Source organism: Calonectris borealis, chromosome 8 (assembly GCF_964195595.1).
Source record: "Calonectris borealis chromosome 8, bCalBor7.hap1.2, whole genome shotgun sequence".
NCBI lineage: Eukaryota > Metazoa > Chordata > Aves > Procellariiformes > Procellariidae > Calonectris > Calonectris borealis.
The window spans coordinates 12,880,352-12,901,261 of NC_134319.1; the positions used below are offsets into that span (position 1 = coordinate 12,880,352).

Sequence of the window (20,910 nt, forward strand, 5' to 3'; positions counted from 1 at the left end):
CCAAGAGCAGTCAAAGAGCTAAAACCCAACCAAAACCTGGAATAACTATTTGAAATGAGTGAATTTGCTCTACCACCAACTGGCTGCCAGTACAGAGCCCTCAAACACCACCTGCCCAAACCAGGCAGATGCCCCCCACTCCCTCCCCTTAAACTCTTCCAGCTCATTTGTGATTTTGTTCCTTTTCACTTAACTCATACAGCTGCAAATGCACTCCTATAATGCGATGCCCAAAATAAGAACACGAGAATTTTCTTGAAACATGGAGGAAGTTGGTGGGGGAGCGCAACCGGCACCAGCTGCCCATCAGCATTCAGGGTGCGCAGCTGCTCTCGGTGGCATCCCTGGAATTCAGCCTGGCTGGGGAAAAAACAGCCGCCACTGCTTTTTTCTGAAATTTCATCTAACCACTGTAACATGCCTGTGTAGTTCTGCCCAAATTCTTACATGTGTTTTAAACACTTCAGTGAAACAGTTAAAGCTCAACGTTTATTTTGCAGGAGTGCCCTTGTTTGCACCGCTCCCTTTGTTGCCATCTGTCAGGCTTCCTCATTGAAGCTTCTTACAGGGAAAACATCAGTAATGGCAAAACAGTAGGAATTTAGGCAGCCAGCCACTCCCTCCTCCTGTCCTTAAAAGGTTTGTGTCTGCATAATTTTAATAGGAATCCCTTTTTGCTCTGACACAGACACTGAGCACAGTATTAGCCACATCCAGATGGTGCCAGTACTTCAATACTCCATTTTATGTTTTTTCCTCTAACCAGTGCAAGGCCTCTTCATTTTCCACTTCCTTCTAATCACCCACCCAGATACCCCATGGCTGAGGCAAGAACATGCAATACAGTGCCATCAGCCCAGCTGTTAAAGCAGAACGCCCCAAATCATATGGGATTGCACCGAGCACCCTGTCCCCATGCACGCAGACAAACATTAACAAGACTTGAAACTCCCCTGGCTGCTCATAACACATGCTCAGGAGAAAATAAAGGAATTAAGAACATGTGTTATCTCAGTTTCTCCTCTGATTCGGTATCAGGAAGGGCCCCTGCTTCCCCCTCCACATTTCAGAGCCAGTCCTGCAGACAAGCCTCACACACCATTTCAGCACAGTCCACCACAGCTCTCATGGGACCTTTTTCCTCTTTTTTTTTTTTTTTAAGGATGGAAAGACTTTATGAGTAGGACTGCCTGAGTTACATGTTTTCTGAAGTGCTAAGCACTTCACTTGAGCTATGAATCATCAACAGTGACAGCAGCAGAAACATCTTGTCATAAGCAATGAAGAAACTTCAAATTAAGTATCCCACCAAACAATTTACGTAGATTGCCGATCCACAGTCAAGAGGACTTGCTTATAAAAATAATTTATAATTTTAAAATTATTACAGGAACAAAATATAACTCCCCAAAGAACTTCAAAAACATTTAATCACAAGAAGCAAAGGTGGAAGAGGGAAGTGAAAACCAGCATGTCTCAAGCACCTCTGGGAGCTCAAAAATGCAAGCATTTCTCACATACCTGTAAGGTGATCTATCTGCAAACGTGTTGAGAAAAGGTATTTAAGTTTCCCCAGGCAGATGCAGTTTTTCCCTCCTATTCACCCTTTTTGGAGCTTAAAACCTTGATGCTCACAGTCCAGTCTCAATCTCTCCATATTTTTTATCAAGTCTCAGAACAGAAAGCAACTCTCAATTGTTCTTCTGAGGGATTTGTAATACGCGCCTCAGCATTAACATCCACACGAGGGCACACACTAGAGGCAATTTGGAACTTTTTGTAATCTGAAAAGTTATGTGGTTTTGTCCCTTTTGTAAATGCTCTCATGATGTAACTGGAGTGGCGCCATCTTCTGCATTTAGGTTACATTTTATCGCTTTCCTTTAAAATTTACTGCCTCTATAGATTTGGTCCCCTTTCACAATTAGGGGCATCTCCATGCCTTCTGGAATTCAAACCTCTGGGACTCCAAAAACTGCTTTTACCATGAGACTTTTCCCTCCCAGAGTCCCATGTCCCATTCATTATATCCCTTCCAGCTTCTTCAGCAAGAAAAACTGGTAATTCACACCACAAGTGTCCTTCCCCCACACACAGACCATTCATTCCCAAAGCCCTTCTGTCTCACGCACTGAATGAAACAGGTATTATACACAAAAAGGAGCTGCTATCGCATAATTAAGAGTTCTCCAATTGCTCAAAAAAACACAATTAAGCTTGAAATGTGTTGGGTTTCCTTGATTTCACGGTAGCCAGCTTACACACATACCCAGGCTATGTATTCTACATCACTAAAAATAACTTTCTATCCTCATAATATCTTGCTGCCTCTAACTATAATCCAAAAGCAGTTGATGTGCTGACTATTTCAGACCCAATAAATAGTTGGTTTCTGAGCCCTTTCACCTGCTTTCAAACCTCTCCACAAGAAATAGACGTCTCGGTGCTGCTGGGTCTGGCCCCATCACCTCCAGGGGGAAAAAAAATCCCACCTATGTATGGTCCTGGAACTTGAGTCCTTGTAAAAATGCTGTGTCTTGAGAGAAATTTTATTTGTTATTCACCATCCAAAAGAAGCAATTTCCTTTTCTAGTAACATGTCCAGGTGCAGCAGGCACTAAAAGGCAGCAGAAAAAATTATTTTAGGCATGTGCGTATGTGTGCAGGCTGACCTTCTGGTACACAGCCTAATGAAGATCAGGAATCATCAAGCACCCTGCTACAAATAACCTAAAACCTAGCATGTACGCTTAGTAAAATGTTCAAGTGACTTCAAAGACCTCTATCAATAAAGAAAAGAGCTGCATTAAAATTCTGAGCCTTGGAATCTATTAAGCATTTCCAAACACAGGAGGACAAGTACCAGGATTTGTAGAGCCGCCCTCATTGCCGTGTTCTCAGGAAAAGAGAGTTGGCTCGGTCAGTCGGCACGCAGCCGGCACAGGTCCCTTCCATCAGCTCAGCGATTTAACACAATCAGTAAATCTAAACTGTATTTTTTATCACGTTTGTAAAAACACTGTTTTAACTTGGTGAAAACCAACACATTACACCTCTGAGGGGCACCGGCACCGAACGGATCAGACCACATTTCCCCCAACACGCGCCACTACACTTTGGTCCTGGACACGGCAGAGCCGGGAGTGGGACGGCGCAGGTCCCGCGATGCACCAGCAGCGGTATGGATATCCCGCGTGAGCTTTGTCTTCTGTAGCATGGCCACGCACCGACCACAGAGGTGAAAGCCCTGTCCCCACCGCTGTGGCCTGTAGTCCTGGCCAGAGGGGCTGGCGGTGCACAGCGTGGTTCGACAAGGGCTGTCCTGGATGACAGAGCTCGGTGGAGGGGAGCGGTGAACACACACGCAGGCTGGTAAACGGGATTCATTAATCAGGCTCCAACTGCTCCACTTCACTAGACAGGAGCTCTTTATAGACACTGCCTCATTTATTTATTTTTTAAATGCCTAGATTAGTTTAGTGTGAAGCTGTTGAGAGATATAATTTGTCTGAGCAGATGATCTATAGATCATTGAATGAACACTAACCAGGCTCTTGCAGCCCACAGAAGAAACTCACCATGCGCTCTCCCACAGCTGCAGCACAGGAAAGATGAACCTTTTTTCCTAAAATTTAGCCACATGCATGCCATCCCTGGCAGCCTGGAGGTCAGAGAGTTGGCACCTCTTACAACATGCTCAGCCCTGACTGCGGGCAGAGCGGTAGCCTCTGCTTGTGAAGAGCAGGGCCCTCAAATCAGGGGGAAATCAGCAAGTGATAACTAACCTGGCATTCAGCTGGGGACAGGTGTTTCTAACACAAACAGCCTTTTCTGCTCGCATCTGTGAATATATGCATATTTAAAAAATAAATTATCTTTCATTCAGATTAGTTACTAGAATACCTCTTTCTTTGCTGAAGCAGATTTGTTCCTATGGTTGTAGCTACTGCTATTCTGGGACTTGGTATTGTCTTCCCACTACTGCTGTAGAAAATGTTCAGCAGCTAATTGCACAGTCAAGTCCTTTCACATAATTTTCACTTTGACAAGAGTAATTAAAAAAGCTAAACAGCTCGAGAACCAATTGATTAGGTCTGCAAGCAAAGCTCTGTTTTGGGCTATCCTGAGATGCACATGTACAGAACAGCAAGTTTTCACAAAACCCAATTAGGAACATGTTCCTCAATGTTTACGATTTAGTGTCAGATTCTTGCAAGATCTCTTTTTTGCAAGATTTATGTTATATTCGTAGATGCGCTCCGCATATACCATGCTTGCGAGAATCGGGAAAATTAACCTTATAGGACAAATTAAAGAGTATTTTCCTTTCACCTCCCATATTTGCACAAAAAATAGTCTAAGTTTGCAAATGGACTCCAACACTTCCCATCACAGGAATGGAACTCCATGAGGCTATTTTGTCACTAAATTTGAAAGACTATGAATAATGACAACTTCTGAATTTTTGCCACTTTGTATACCTGCACCACAGAAAAGACACTTCTAAAAGTACCCTGTCTGTAGACACGCTCTTTGTGATACGGTGCTGAATCACCCATTTGCTTGTCTTAAAATTGCTCCGAGTCCTCCATAACAGGACTTCTAATATCATTACATTTCAAACTACATAATTGAAGTTATAAAGTAAAGGGCTCCAAAATTACTACAGATGTACCAAAATAATGAGCTTATGAACAGTAATGAAATGGAAACTCTTGGAAGCCTGAGGTTACACACAAACTTAGAGATGCTCCCTATAATTTTTTACTAAAGCTAATAATTCTACTCTAAAAAGAGAAGTTGAAAGGGTTTTCTTTAAACCACTTCCTTCTCAGTAAGTTTTGCTCAGTTACTGACTACATATTTGAAAAACTGTCATGAAATCTGCAAGGTTTAAAGCTAATGGGAACTTGGAGCAACAATAAATGAGAAACTCCCTCCACGCATAAAGGAGAGCGGTCAAACACCAGACACCTCCTAGTGCCACCTGATGAGCAAGAAGGTGCTGCTGCTCTTCAAAGCCAACAGCACTGGCCTCTGTGTGAGTATGGGGTATTAGGCGCAGATTAGAGGACAGGTTCATGGCAGAGGTCACCAACACACATGAATAAATCTTCGACTAAAGCGACAGTACCATCTGTAAGAGCTGGGCACACACATGCCTGTTTGCAAAGTGGGTTCAGACAACGGAAATCTAGTGCCAGCAGCTCAGACTCGGGTCCCGCTCTCTGCAGGAGCATCCTACACCATTGCTCCAGGCAGAACGGTAGCCTAGGGACCCAAAACCAGTTTCTTTGGTACAGAAAGCCAAAGGTTGCCTTAACCTTCCTGCACCAAATCTTTCAAGGAGAGTCGAAGACATAAAGAGAACTGTGTCTGTATGTAAATAGACAGGCTGAAACAAGCCATAGGAAGGTTTCACACATTCACAAATGTGATAATCTAGATGACAAATGTAACAAATTAAACCCAACTTGTTAGCTAATAGAATATTTAATTACATACTATGAATGATCACTTAAAGATTTGGGAATTTAACCAATTATTTTTGGAAGGTGTGAAATGTTCTTGAGCACGAGGTTTTTTTAACAGCTCAGCGCTGTCCCCTTGCATCTCCTTCCACCTTGCCTTGTTTATAGCTCTATTCAGTAATAGTTTTTACTTGTTTCCTTGATGTCTTAATTTCCTGCAATAATACATCTGCCATGAATAATTAAGCAATGCATTTGCCGCTTGCTGAAAGCTGAACAAGTGCTATAAATCAGTTCTGGGACCCTCTGCCAGCACAGACACAATCAGTGATCTGGTAATGGTGGCGTTTCTTTTTGCATGTGAGAGAAACAGAGCACAGAACACCCGAGGAGCTGCTGGGGCATTTCATGAGACCTGCATCTTCTCCCAAGCAGCAGGACTCCAAAGCCTGTTCTAGTATTTTCCTGGTGAGGGACAGAAAACTTAAGTGTACTATATTCTTCACATTTACTCATTTCTTACTTTCTCACGTTCCTGGGCTTTTCCCTCTGATTTCCCTGCTCCATAGGTAGGAGGAGGAAAGTAGAAGAAGATGGCCTGAGTGTGCATCATTCCCTTCTCAGCACAAAAATGATGGGCTGCCGTGGGTTCTTTGCTGTATTTCCACCCGTTTTCTCCTGCTGCCTGTGGTTCAACACACGATAAAGGCTACAGAATGGTAGTGAAGCGCTGAAGGATCATCTGTAGTCAGGCCCATTACACCCTCTGAAGGTTTATCTTGCTGATTCACATTCGCCCTCAGACAGCTGGGCATGCTGCATTTCTCACTTTTTTGTATATGAAGACTGATGGAAGATAAGAACGAACTACAAAAACAACAGCGATAACACTTTCCTACAACACCTCCACTCGCATGCATATCAGGGGAGAGGAACAATAAAACAACTTTCCATTACCAGAACAGCATCAGCTTTTAATTGGAACGAGCTTTACAGTGCAATCGTTTTAAAGAAAGCTCAGTGCAGAGTGTGCGAGCCTCTCCAGCTTGGCAGAGTGGGTACATTAGAAAACTAATCAAGCCCAGGTATCCAGCCAGGCCTAGGAAATGTCAGGGTGGCCATTAGGATTCCACATGTCTTAATTTGAGAATCTCCCCAATTCGCTACAAGGTGCAAAGCCTCAGAAAATTTTTTTAAAGGTCAAAATGTAGAGCAGTTCATCATTAAATTTCCCTACAAAACACCCTCATGCAGAAACAAACCATGTAATGTTCCTGGTTTTAATTCTGTTGACAAAAGCTTGTACATATTTTAAAAACGTAACGCTTAGCAGCTGTGCCGCCAGTCTGCAGAGTTTGCATATATAGCTGTGATATTACCATACTCTATTATTCATAACAGGCAACAGACTTCATTCTTGGTCTTGTGAAAAATAATTGCAGTTTGAAGCCAAAGTCTGACTGCAAAAAACACCCCAACATAATGGCTAGAGTTTCCAGAATTCAGGAACTCACGTAATGGCCTGCATCTTGATTTAAACCAGTTAATTAAAAAGACAAACTCCCTCTGATCTGTTTTTGAGAAAGCTTTCCAAGAAGTACATGGCTTTTATATGAAAGGAGAAGCTTAGGTGGGCAAATAGCTTTTTCTTATCCAAAACAAATACGCAGTGAATTAACCATAATCTTTTAACATGAAGCGTGAGACACTCCCATCTCATACAGTCTTGGGACTCCACTCACCAGACAGGAAGTCCATGGGTTGATGCATAGTTATTCACAGGAAGAATAACTACTGGCAGGAGAAGGAAAAAGGCCTTACACATCTTCCTTTCCACCATTGACATTAAAAGCATTCTATAAACACACACATTTTGAATACATTTTCCCTTTCATACACACAAATAGGCATTAAGACAGATTTTAGTCAGAAGGTCTTACAAGACCTACAGCATCCTTTGCAGTTGTCCCCCAAAGCATTTTTAGCTGCCAGAAGCTGTTTCAGTGCACCCCGCAAGGGCTGCTGGTCAGTGCTGCTCTCGACAGCAAGCAGCATCGCTCTCCTGGAGCGGTCCAACAGGCAGACCCTCCAACCTGCTCTGCTGCAGTATGCGCTGTGTTATACAGCCCGACACAACCACTTCAACTTCATTAGAAATATTTGACAACCACTGCAGAACAGCAGAGACATTTGGTGCTATGACAAAGACAGGCTTTTGTGCATCACGGCAGCAACCACCGTACACGCACCAAAACTCCCTACCTTGGTGCAGTGGCTGCCGGGCCAGCAAAGCTCCTGCAATCGTCAAAGTTCAGACACAGACCTCTGTACATACGTATAGTGTGGTAAAGTCTCGGGGCAGGCAGCTACCTACAGATAAATACATAACACGTACGGAGAGAAAAAAAACCACCAAACGCAGAACTGCCTGTTACAATTTGCAGAGCTGAATTAACCATATGATTTCAGAAGACGAACAACACATCGTAACAGGCAGCTGAAAGACCTTTAGTCAGTGCACAGATGTGGGCAAAAATGATAGCAAATCTATGAGGATTCATGAGGAAACTACATATAAAGGATGTTTTTAAGTCTCATTTCCTTAGTGGCATAGTCTCCCCTGTATTCTCCCCATCAGCTCCTTTCGAGGAGAGCTAGAAAGTCAGAGAAGGGCACTAAGGAGGACTAAGGGCCTGGAAAACACTTTCACACAAAGTCAGATGGGAGAGAGTGATTGTCACTTGAGAGGAGGATGAAAAAGGACAGGATAAAAATATCAGAGTATCAGGCGACCTAAAGCAGACAGACTGGGAGCCTGTACCTTCCTGGTTCATAAATGAAGACAAAGAAACATTCAATTTAAGAAAGAACACTGGCAATTCAAAACCTATATGAGGGAACACTTTCTGTTTGTATATGAGATTCCAGAAATTCCTCCGGAAATTCAGTTCAGTGCTCAACAATTCTTCATGTCACCAAGCCTGACCTGAACCCCCCATTTGCACTTTAAGCATATTATTTCTTCTCCTAGCACTGGACTGGGAGGACTGACTTCTCCTCAATTAGTCCTTCCATTCTGGCAGTGGGATGCTCAAGATGAGATGTCGTTTCATTGGAGGCCTTATCGATGTGAGCAGAGTAGAAAGACTATCTAATGTGTCTTCAAGATGGTACTCCTCATTTCTGCATACCACTGTGGTGCTTGTCCCGCTCAAAACAGCATGGCATTGTTGACTCCTGTACAGTTTCTGATCCATTAGCACCGCAAGACGTTTTCTGTGTACCAGCTGTCTAGGCAGTTGTCTCTCATTCTGTATTTATGTAGCTGATTACTCCTATTTTCAAACATCTATCCACATTTCTCCTTATTGACATGCATCCTTTCAGACTGTTTCTCCAATTTGTAAAGATCATTTTGAATTCTAATGGTGTCCTCCAACATGCTTGCAGCTCTTCCCAGCTTGTTGTTGCCTGCAAATTTAATAAGCATGTTCTCTATTCTATCAGAGAGATCATTACTGCAAATGCTGGATGATACCAAACTGCCAAATACCCACCCTATGAGCAGCTGTTTCACAAGAAAAAGTCTCATGAGGGAGCACTGAAAGCTTTACTAAAGATAAATGACATCTACTGCTTCTCCATTCACAAAGCCTGTTATCCTGTCATTAAAGGAAATTAAATTGATCTGACCTTGACAAATCTACGTGGGGCATTATTCCTTTGCCTGTGTGGATATAACAATATTTAGAGTTGTTGCAATTAATAATGCTTTACAGAGCAATAATAAAAGTCCAGTTTCTTACAACAATTTCTAATTTTACATAGGAAATGGGAACTAATTTGTGTGGGATGAGAAAAGGCAAGAGTATGGGGTCTTACTTTTTCCACCTCCCTAAAACATGTAGCATTTGTTTGGCCATCATTGGAGGTTTATGTTGGGGCAATTCTGGGATAAATGGACCGTGAGTTTGACGCAGTCCAGCAATGACTATTACACAAAATAATTCATAGTCTTTTCCGCAATTTGACATAAACCTGGAAAACACCATGTGGTATACTGCATATTACTCTTCATATGTTAAGTGGAGTTTCTTAAATTCCTCAAAATTACATAGGAAACTGTTCTCACGCAACATACTACAGATTAAAGACAACGCCAGAAATTTTAGCTAAATTTGCCTCAGAAAAAAAATGCTTTATCTGCAACAGAAGGCTGCATGTCTAAATGAAAAGACATTAAGCAGTGCATAGATGCTGACTGAACAATACATATTCTCAGGGATTCTGTCTTAATGTGTAAAAAACCCCAAAATCATACTCTGCTCCAAGAATAAAGGCACACAACTCTGCAGCCATAGGAAGAGAGGCATATCTTAGCATTTGAGAAAAAAACCCCAAACTTAGGCAGTTAAATATGTTAAATATTTCATGTATTTACTAAGGCAGAATCAAGGCTCAACAGGCATCGTCAAGAAAGACAAGTCCAAACCCTTGTGGCCTATATTACAACCACAGAGCAACTTCAACAAAGAAAACCCTCTATTTACACAATTGCCTCAAGAAATAGACAAATGCACTAGAACACGAACTCCACAGTGTCGATGTGAATTAATTCTCTCTGCCCACGTTACAGGCTATGTGCTGTAGGATCTGTAGAACTGCCTCTGCTCTGCACCTCTGGGTCTTTGAAAGGCTGAGACAAGAGCAGCTCTGGCTACATTCACAGAATGAATATACAGGCAATTTAGTTACACACAAGCTCAGACAGCATCCTTTACTCACATGCACTTAATGACTTAGCATGAAATCCCCTTTATATTATTCAGCAGCTTATTTTTCTATGGGTCACTCCCTTCCACAAATCAAGTTCCATTTTCTCTTAACTGCGGAAGCGCATCTGTAGTAACATCAAATGTTTTCATAGACATTTTAGACTTGAGACCTGTAACACCACAAATTTGTTTTACTAGGTACAAAAGTATTTTTCCACTCTCTCTATTTTTAAGAGCATCCAAGGACAATTTTTGCAGAAAGATCCAAAAACAAATGTCCAACTCATAAAATACAGCCCCCCAACTTGAACTTTGGCTGAAGACCAAACAGGGCACATTTCAGCCATGAAACAAACTCGTAAAAAGCTGAAAACAACAGGTTATAACTAAAGAACTTTGTGTAACCCCTGCTAAACTGTGTGTAATGGAGCATAAAAAAGAACGTTGGAGGTCTATATACAGCATTTATAAACGACAAGTAAACAGCCAAGACCATTACCTGTTACACCAAACAGGAGCAAGGGAGCCTTTCCAGGTCTTGGACTACCATCATCATCCTCCCGAGAGCCACGTTAAACTCTTTGTATTCAGCATGCCAAGAATGAGAACACTGTGCCAGGACAAGGCATCCCAGTCCTTTACGTGGGAATATTAAAGCATTTTCTGTTTTCCTCTTCAAATTTTACTGATTCCCCCTGCTAGCATACCCCCCTATTTATTAAATGCCCTATAAATCAAACGTGGTGAATGCAGGAGATAAGTTCACTTAGCTGAGGTTGCATCCCGAAACTACTGAAAGCTTCTGTTTGATGCTAAATAGGATTAAAATACACAGCCATCTTCATCATATCAGTATTTTAACTGTTTCCGGCATTTCACAAGATTTTCACCACTCATCATTCAGTTCTTCCAACGAATCTTCCCTCTTGTAAATTAAACACTCTGTAAGTACAATATACCTACAGCCTTCTCTCTTCCAAGTTGTGTTTTTTTCAAATACAAAGATCAAAATCTTTTCTGAAACCAATGCATGGCAACTCTCACATTTACCTCAAAAGAGGGAATTTCAGTTTCAAGTTTGAAAACGAAGGAAGCGCTGTCTCTGCCTTACGTACGGCCCCATAACGAAAGCAAGAGCTTGGCGACCTGCTCACGTCTCCCACCCACAACTGGGTTTGACAAGCGGGTGAAAACAACCAGTCCTACCTGCCAGGCTAATGGTAGTTGTGGTAATGCCGAGACTCAAAACGGTTATTACAAATGGAGTTTTTCAGGGGCAAAAGACCTACATGAGTAAAGGTGCTGAATATTTCCTGGCCTCTTTAAAACCCCTTTTTCAAAACAACCTTTAACTGAAGTAACACAACAATAGTTGCACTAACAGTTGAAGTGAATTCTGCTAAAAATAAATCCAAAGAAAACACATAGGTGTTCTGCACTGTTATCTAAGTACAGAGGCTCAAGAGTCATTGGCTGCTTCTCCCTGCATGACAATTAACTTGCAAGGGCTTTTATCACTTATCTTTGAGGTGAACCAACAAATTCATCACATGTAGACAGAGTTTATAATAAAAAAAAAAATACAAGAAAAGCAGCAAAAGCAAGCAAGAAGAATTCTGAGTGCAATCTTCCTTTTAAATTCGCAGAATTAACCAGTGCCAACAGTGGACTGATTATGGTCCTTTCTATGAGACCACGGCTACTTCCAGAGAATCCAGTATTGGCTCAAGTAGAATAACCACATGTAGCAGAGACAAACGAAGTCCAAACCTCTTCTTGACAGGCTGACTTTATCCAGAGCACCAACTCAGAGCAGTCACCCTTGGTGCCACGAACCTCTATTGGAAAATAGTGGCATTTCCATTTGCTTCAGGTTTTGACCAGGTACTATCCACATGTCTCAATCCAATTTTACAAAATATATTCCTGGAAGTTGTATTGTTAATTACTGAGAAAAAACATGGAAATAATGAGTAATACATGCAATGAAGGGCCAGCTGAAAAGCACAGCAGGACTGCGAGTTCATTCCAGCCTGTACTACATGAAATTGAATATATTCTGTAATTACAGAATCATAGAATCATTAAGGTTGGAAAAGACCTCTAAGATCATCCAGTCCAACTGTCAACCCAACACCACCATGCCCACTAAACCATGTCCCTAAGCGCCTCATCTACACGTCTTTTAAATACTTCCGGGATGGTGACTCCACCACTTCCCTGGGCAGCCTCTTCCAAGGCCTGACCACTCTTTCAGTAAAGAAATTTTTCCTAATGTCCAATCGAAACCTCCCTTGGCGCAACTTGAGGCCATTTCCCCTGGTCCTATCGCTTGTTACTTGGCAGAAGAGACCAACACCCACCTCACTACAACCTCCTGTCAGGCAGTTGTAGAGCGCGATGAGGTCTCCCCTCAGCCTCCTCTTCTCCAGGCTAAACAGTCCCAGTTCCCTCAGCTGCTCCTCATAAGACTTGTGCTCCAGACCCTTCACCAGCTTCGTTGCCCTTCTCTGGACACGCTCCAGCACCTCCATGTCCTTCTTGTAGTGAGGGGCCCAAAACTGAACACAGGATTCGAGGTGCGGCCTCACCAGGGGCACGATCACCTCCCTGCTCCAGCTGGCCACACTATTTCTGATACAGGCCAGGATGCCGTTGGCCTTCTTGGCCACCTGGGCACACTGCTGGCTCATGTTCAGCCGGCTGTCAGCCAGCACCCCCAGGTCCTTTTCCTCTGGGCAGCTTTCCAGCCACTCTTCCCCAAGCCTGTAGCGTTGCCTGGGGTTGTTGTGGCCGAAGCGCAGGACCCGGCACTTGGCCTTGTTGAACCTCATACCGTTGGCCTCGGCCCATCGATCCAGCCTGTCCAGGTCCCTCTGCAGAGCCTTCCTACCCTCCAGCAGATCAACACTCCCGCCCAACTTGGTGTCGTCCGCAAACTTACTGAGGGAGCACTCGATCCCCTCATCCAGACCACTCATGACCGGCCGGTATTTCTTTTTAATACCATGCGAGTGTCCCTTATTGTGAAGGCTTAATGTTATGATGCATCAGAGAAAGCCCAAACGTAACTGACATTCAGGGCAAGGTCTAGCACTGCAGGCTACAATTCATATACAAATGTAAAGCCATCGTTCACTGTAAAATGTGCTTTGGTTTAATTCAGTAATCATATGTCAGTGAAGCGTGCAAGGCAAAAGCCATTTCTATGACTTAAAACTTTCAGTAAGCACCCTATGGTGTTTTCACACCCACAAAAAAATATGAGATTTGTCTTTGGCATAGACAAAGCACTGATTCTCACAAGGGGCTAAATACAGCATTCAATTAAAGGTACACCACTGCTTTTCAGCTACTGATACATAAAGATAGACATTCTACCAGAGAAAAAGCATCCACAAACAGATGCTTTTTTTGTTTTCCCGTTTTTAAACCAAACATGTTCACCATCAAAAAAGATTGACTAACATTTTGAGCAAACAAATTTCATACTCTTGGTTGTTCACAAAAATGAGCTTGATCATTTTATATTACAGTATCGTTCTGAAGCACCAATATAACGAACAGATAATCAAAGAAACAAAAAAAGCATCCCTATTACCACTTCATTGCTTTTTACAACTGCTCAGCTAAAACACTGAAAGCTCCAGCAGACCTCATACTTTTCCCCCATCTGACGTCAGTACTACTAGTAGCAAGCAGCAGCACGACAAACCATATTGTTTTATCAGTTTCCTGGCACTCCTTTCCATCTGCAAAGAATTTTACCATCACTACTATAGGATATTTTAAATATCCGCTTAAAATACTCACAGCAGCCTCTGCAAATAGTCACAACTGATTAACATCTAGGAATAAATGCAACTAACTTGCAACTAGATTTGTTAAGGAAAGGGTAAGCTTTACCAAGATTAGTAGTCAGCTACTAACAGCAAGGGAAGATTATCTGTACAGAATTACTCGGATGACTGGATGAGCTGGGATCCAGCAAAATGCATTTTAATGTACTTAAGGGCAGATATTCATGAGCAAAAACCCAAGTCACGCTAATTAAATGGGAATTTGCATCCTGGGAATCGGAGGTCACTGTGGAGGACCATGCTTCTCAGCTCAATGCTATGGGCAAAAGGGCTAAAGTGCCACTGTGCTGTGGCAGGATGTGGCCACTTCTCTTCTTGGTCCTGGTCCCTTGACTTTAAAAAACATATTGAAAAGTTTGGAAGATTAGAGAAGAACTATAAAAGTTATCTCTGAACAGAAGAATCAAGACCAACCTATTTTTCTAAAACAAAAAGGACAAACTTTCAGCTTGTCTAACTCCCGCACTCTAACTTGCTTCTCAGGGAGATTGCATGAAATCGCAGGAGTCTCCGGCCTAGCAGACACAGGTTACAAAATCCAGTGTCTGAACCCAAAAAACACATAAATGAAGCTTGAAATAAATACAGATTTGTAGAAGTAATGATTACCTGCCATTTTTACACATCACATAGGAGACGGGTAAATTCTCTACCATTTAGCCTTCAAATCGTGATTTGATAGCCTCCTAAAAGCTATGTGCTAGCTCATCCACAGCTGTTAAAAGTAGATGCAGAAATTACTAGCTGAAATTATACAGCCTGTGCTATGCAGGTCAGAGTAGAAGACTACACTGATCTGATTTCTGGCCTTAAAATCTATGAATCTACACTGAAGACAAAATTTTAAGCAGGCAGTTTTACTGTTTTTCTGTATCACCAAGCCAATAAGCACAGTCTCTTTCGAAGAACGTGTATTAAATGTATCAGCCCCTCAACATTTGCCACTGTGACGGATAACTTACACGGACACTGAAACATAGGAACTCCCTTGTGAAGGCAAGAGAGTAACTCTGGCTACACAGCTGAGTCTGAATGATGCGAACGGCAAGTGAGACTGCTTAGCCCTGCAGAGCAGCAGTAAGTGGATTAAACAAGGAGCCATGGTGTAGAGGCAAAAGTCAGAGCCTACACTGTGGTCTTCATGCAAGCCGCTGGCCCCAGGATACCCCTGATGACTGACAACATGCTCAGAGTTGCCCGAGAGCAAACCCTAGAGCGATCCTGTCTGAAGTTACTATGCAACTTCTCTGGGCTCAGGAGCCACCAGTCCCTGAAGGCTAGAAGATGACACCAGGAAGGGATCACTATATCTTCACGCTGTTCTTGCATCTTCCATAGGTCGTTGTACTGACCATTGCTGGATAAGGGATTTGGGGCTAAGCAGACCTTTGACCTAGCAGCTGATGTTGATTGATGAGTGATGTTGGCTTTATGAATAAATAAAAAAGACAAATGACAATGCTGTGACCTGTTGTAGGTAGCTACCAAAACAAATTCATATGATCCCTTCAAGTGCTGGAGCTAAAAGGGGCATGGCTATAAACACAGAAAAAGATCTGTTGTCTACCCTCAACACGGTGTTTGTTCTCACAGCATCCCTCCTACCTTGACGTCTGCAACACTCAGTTACAAGCAGGCAGCATTCTGATATTTCAAGGAAAAGTGAGGAATCCATTTGTACCTAAATATATGAGATGAGTAAGGACACCAAAAATAAAGCTGCACAATAACTGTGGTTAATATTTCAACCTGTCCCTTAATAATGCAACCCCAGTGCCTCAGGTACAGGGGTTTTCCTAAACAATATTTTACGTGTTCTCTTCACTGATGGAATTTGTCAAGCTAGTCAAGGTAGAATTGCAGAAAATTAGTATTTACCTGTGCTGCAATACCTGGATTCAATCGTAGCAATTACACGTAATCACTACATGCAGTGTTTGGAGACAGGCATGCAAACAAAGAAACCAGGAAGCAGAAACAGATGCAAGGCAGCAGTGGAGAAGCCTCAGGTCCAGCTTTTGGGATGGGACCCTCTGCCCAGCTCCACAAAGCAGCTGTTTTCCAGGGCACAACAGCAGGGTGTTGTCCTGCAGGGTGGCCTAGAGCAGCTGTATTTGGAGCTGAGCTGTTGTTGAGGCATCATTCAGGTTATGAAGCAAAGAGGGCAGAGCCGAATCGGGGAGTCAAAACCTGCCTCACTACTCCTGGGTCCCAGGACACAAAACAGTAATGGTAGACAGCAGAACTGGGGCACAAGGAGAATCGAGCGCTGTAACAAGTGCTCCAGTGCTCTTCTGTCCAAAACCTCCAGACAGCACTTCAGATGCAAGGCAAAATCCCTGGCAAAACAGAGCTCACCTGGAGCCAAGTGTCTAGAAAGACCATCAGTACTCTTCCATTTCCCAGCCTTCACAAGTATCAACATCTCACCTTCCCATTTTCTTTTTCAATGTGTCTCCTCAACCCTATTAGCATCCAAGAAACATCATTGATAGGAAAAAAAAAAAAAAGTATCTGTATGACATGCATACCTTTCCCATATAAAGCAACTATTCTCTTACAAGAGGCAGGGCAGCCTTGAGACACTTCAGACTTAGGGTCCTTGCTCACAGGAGGTGGTGAGAGGCAGAGACTTGCCTTCACCAGCCTCAGCTCACTGCTGCAAGCTTCCTCCACCCCCTCAAACAAAAGCCAAGTTTGCTCTATCTTTAGAAATCAAAAGGTGCAAATTGTTTGTTTACCACGTATCACTTCACAAGTTGTTGGCCTAATACTGCCTTAGTTCTTTTCTTCTACAAGGCCACATTTGAAGACGTTTTCTTCCTTAAGCCCCCTGAAATTCTGTGCAGGACAAACCAAGACATATTTCGGTTAGGAAATACTTTGGATGGGTCTCTTCCCTTGGCTAATGGAAGCTGTGCCCAGGACATCAAAAACAAAGCCTAATTTAAACAAAAAAAGCCAACAACAAAACACATTGCTGATGATTTCTGATGACAGTATTGATTTTTTCTTGTTTTCTCTGCATTTTGTTTTGAGAGGGGATTTTTTTTGTTGTTTTTGTATTTTATTAGAGTAAATGACATATTTCCGAAGGCTGGAAAAGAGCATCTTTTAGCTGGCAATTGAACTGAACATTAAATGAAATCTGCAAAGCCATTTTTCCCATGCACAATCAAAAAGCTGACAGACAGAGAAGCACAGAGTGCATTAAAAAAAAAAAAAAACCACACAAGCAAGCTGAGGGAGAAAGTGTAAAACAGCCGTCCTGAATCAGCTCCGAGCTGCTTTAATGGAATTAGGGTCACCCTGACAGAAACACAGTCAGATCACAGAGAAAATTTAATAATTTCTTACTGCAGTCGGTAAAAGCCGGGGAGGATTTGAAAGTGCTTTCTGCCAAATTAGCACTTCTGTATCGACCGTTCACGTGTACGTGCCCCTTCCCACTCACTTTCTCCTCCCAGCACCCCACCAGAGCGGCTGGGAAACCACCGCTCCCGTCCTGCCGGCAGGGAGGCAGCCAGCAGCCCCTCTTTTTCTGACCCACTGCCACACGTTTAACCTTTGGATGCCCCTCCAATTCCTCAGCACTGACTTTATCCATAGCTCCTGTGAACTCAATTCCAGCAGAGGCATCGTGGCGCACACCCGGCACTAATTCTGCTAGGCGATACATATTCAATCTGTTTTATCTGAGGCATTAACGTCTAGCTATCTGCCAGCTGCCTAATTGTCAGGAAGCTGCAGCAGTAACGCTGTTGCGACAACAGCAGTTCCAAAGCGCGAGCAGGGAAGGCAGGGAAGCCCCGGTTGTGGGTGCTCCCCGAGCACCCAGCCACGAGCCACAGGGCAGCCTGCTGCCAGGGATGCAGCATCGCCCATCCCCAGCCCTCGATCCCCACTGTTCCTATAAAAAGCGATTTTGGGGACTGATTCCAGGGATAACCCTGCTCCCATTGTCACGTTGCTTTTAATTGGGGAAATGTAGGAATGCTTGGCCAATACGCAGCCTACCCATCCCTCCACTGCCTCCAAGCAGCACTGCAATGGGGAAAAGGAAGAATCACAGTGAAACCTCAGGAACAGCCGTACTACATCAGGAATCCATATAAATAAGCGGTCTTTGACTGGAGCCAAGAGGATGCTTAGGGGTCCAAGAAACTGAAGAGCGTGCATATGGGGTGCTCCTTTCACAGCATCCCTCTCTAGCTTTTACAGTAAGCTCCAGTGTGCATATATTATCATACCTTCCCCTTGCCCTTCACTGCTGTCCTGAACCAGGACTCCCCAATGCCATATTCACTACCATATCTTGCCCATCTGCATCACTGATGGCAGGACATGAAATATGCAGGGTTTGGGGATGATTTTTTTCCCCCTGCAGAGGCGCAGAGTAGGTCCTTTCACACAGCGCCCTGCCACTGAGAGTCGGTGGCAAGATTCAGTGGGGTATGATAATAAAAAAAAGCTGGGAGTTGCTAAAACACACAGAACAACACTTTACATCCTAGGAAACCCTCGGTTAATCCGTGGTGGCTGTGGCGGTTAGAAGGTCATTGTCCTCCAGATCCGGCCTCCAGATTAGGAAAAAGTAATTCAGAGTCAGTCTGTGCCAGAGAAGAAGGCATACATACAGATATGCTTGCTTTCAACACAGAAGCGTTCCACATCTGAGGCACCAATATTTGGATCTGGGCCTGTGAAACAGAGCCAATTTTGTTAAATTTAAGCATGTGGAAGTATTCCACAAAATTCGCAAACCTTGTCTACTGCAAATTATCCCTCAGGCCAAGAACTGTCCTAGGACATCTCAAGCTCCACCAGCTTCTGCATACCTGATGAAGTGATGCTTCTCTCCTTTGCAGGGGCCAGGGAAAAGATAATGAACCTCGGGGAATTTTCATACACCTCAGAACATTAAACATACACTTCTCTGTGCCAGGCTCCAAAATGGGCTACAATGTGTAGACATAAAGTGAGCTGAATAAGCATCTTCCAGCAGCACCAGCAGCCAGGGAAGAAAGCTGAGGAAGGAGACAGCTTCTGCCCCCAGTTTAACGGGGCAGCTCATACTCATACAGACTACACGCTAATCCACTACCTGTGCAAGCCAACCCTAGTGACAACAAAAATAGAGAATTTGTGTCTTTCTTCACATTCCCCCTTCACTCTTCTCGCCAGCTTCTCTAAATTCACTCCTTCCTGTTCAGTTAAGGACATCTAGGACCCCCAGTCTGTCTTCTCCATTCAGCCAGGCTCCTACCAACATGTATCAAGATCTCCTTCAACTTTCACAAAATTACACCTTAATTATAAGCCTGGTGACTGAAGTTGGAGTGAGAAGCAGATGGTTGGTGGCAGCTCAGGAGGTGCATCATGGTCACCTCTCTGCTCCACCTCAAGCATCCCAGGAGCCCTGGGCGCTTTCAAAGGCATGGAGTATTCACAACTGCCAGAGTCTGCAACAAATGTGCAAACGTTTGGACACTGAAAAACTGGTAAAAAAAGGGGAGGGGGGCTGCACAAATACTTGGGGATATCCTAGCAAATACACACGAGTTATGAAAACCAAGACTATGAAAGAACCCACAAGGTTTCCTGCACTCTGCATAACCCATTCGATGAGAAATTCCTACTTTTAAGGTATTTTCAGTAGCCCACCACCATCAGCCAAGTTTCTCTCCTCTTGTCTGTCCACAATAGCGTTTTGTGCACTTTCTCCTTGGCCTGGATGGGGCTAATCAAAGCCAGTCACAGCGGCACTGTGAGACTATCAGGACAACAGGCATGGACACAATAGTTTAAAGCACGAGCACAAGGAAACATTCAATTCCAATTCTGCTGAAATACAGGTGTAGGAGAGCTACACCAGAAGGTAAAAACTCACACCCTTTCCCCAACAGCTCTCAACCACCCACTGACTCAGGAGAGATGTCTCAGTACTACACAAATTACGAGAGCTGGTATAAAAACACGGAAAATAAAGTAATGGGGATTACTGTGACCCCAATCCTTCTCTCTTCATCCGCCCCCAATTTTCTTTTCTCATCTGTACATGTTAGAAATCGAATTGTCAGGTTTTGATCTTGCACCTACTACAGAAACTCTTCCTGCACTTGAATAAATTTTGTCAACCTTTTTTAGTTCTACTTGTGCCTCGTCACATACATAGTGTTTATCTGCATTGTGCACATTGGAAAATAAGAGATTTGCAGGGGGCTTATCGCTTATCCCTTAGTCTTCAGTATTTCCAGTACAAACCAAGATGGTTTAATATTTCTTGAAAGAAATCTTGCAAGGTATTCAAGCTTTACGAAACTGAATGTTACTTACTGTCCGCTCCTGCTAAAGGCAGCATCAAGCAGCAGAGGATGGCCGCTGGCACAGTGAGTACTGGGATGCAGAAGTTAGGCACCATATTCCAAAGCAGAGCAAGTCCTCTTCCGTCTGAGGCAAGTAGTCAGTACATCCAGTGTTACAGACACAGACTTACTGCTGCAAGTCAAGAGAGGAAGAAAAGGAAAATGATCAAACATGACACACAGATTAACTACCGATATACCAAACTACATTGTAAAGACATCGTTACAAATACTTTTAAAGTGAAATTTAACTATCTTTCTTGCTTGAGCAGTAGGGCTCCACATTGATGACCCCAAATCCAATAAGCTGTTTTCCAGAGTCATGAGGCATAAATGCACGGCCATCCCCAAGTTTATCTTCATGTTCAGTCTCTATTATGGCCTATTAATACATCCTTTAGTTGTTCTTATTCACAACCAATAGTTCTGAAGTTGCATG

General features: G+C 43.3%; 1 protein-coding gene across 2 annotated transcripts in view; it reads right to left on the minus strand.

The window, feature by feature from the left end:
* The window catches only part of PTPRF (protein tyrosine phosphatase receptor type F), a 260,445-nt gene extending 239,918 nt beyond the window's left edge, over positions 1–20,527 (minus strand). For both annotated transcript variants that reach the window (XM_075155994.1, XM_075155995.1), the window contains exon 1: positions 20,443–20,527. In XM_075155994.1, coding sequence (XP_075012095.1) covers positions 20,443–20,527 — 85 coding nt within the window. The remainder of the gene's footprint in view (positions 1–20,442) is intronic.
* Between the last annotated feature and the right edge of the window lie 383 nt (positions 20,528–20,910).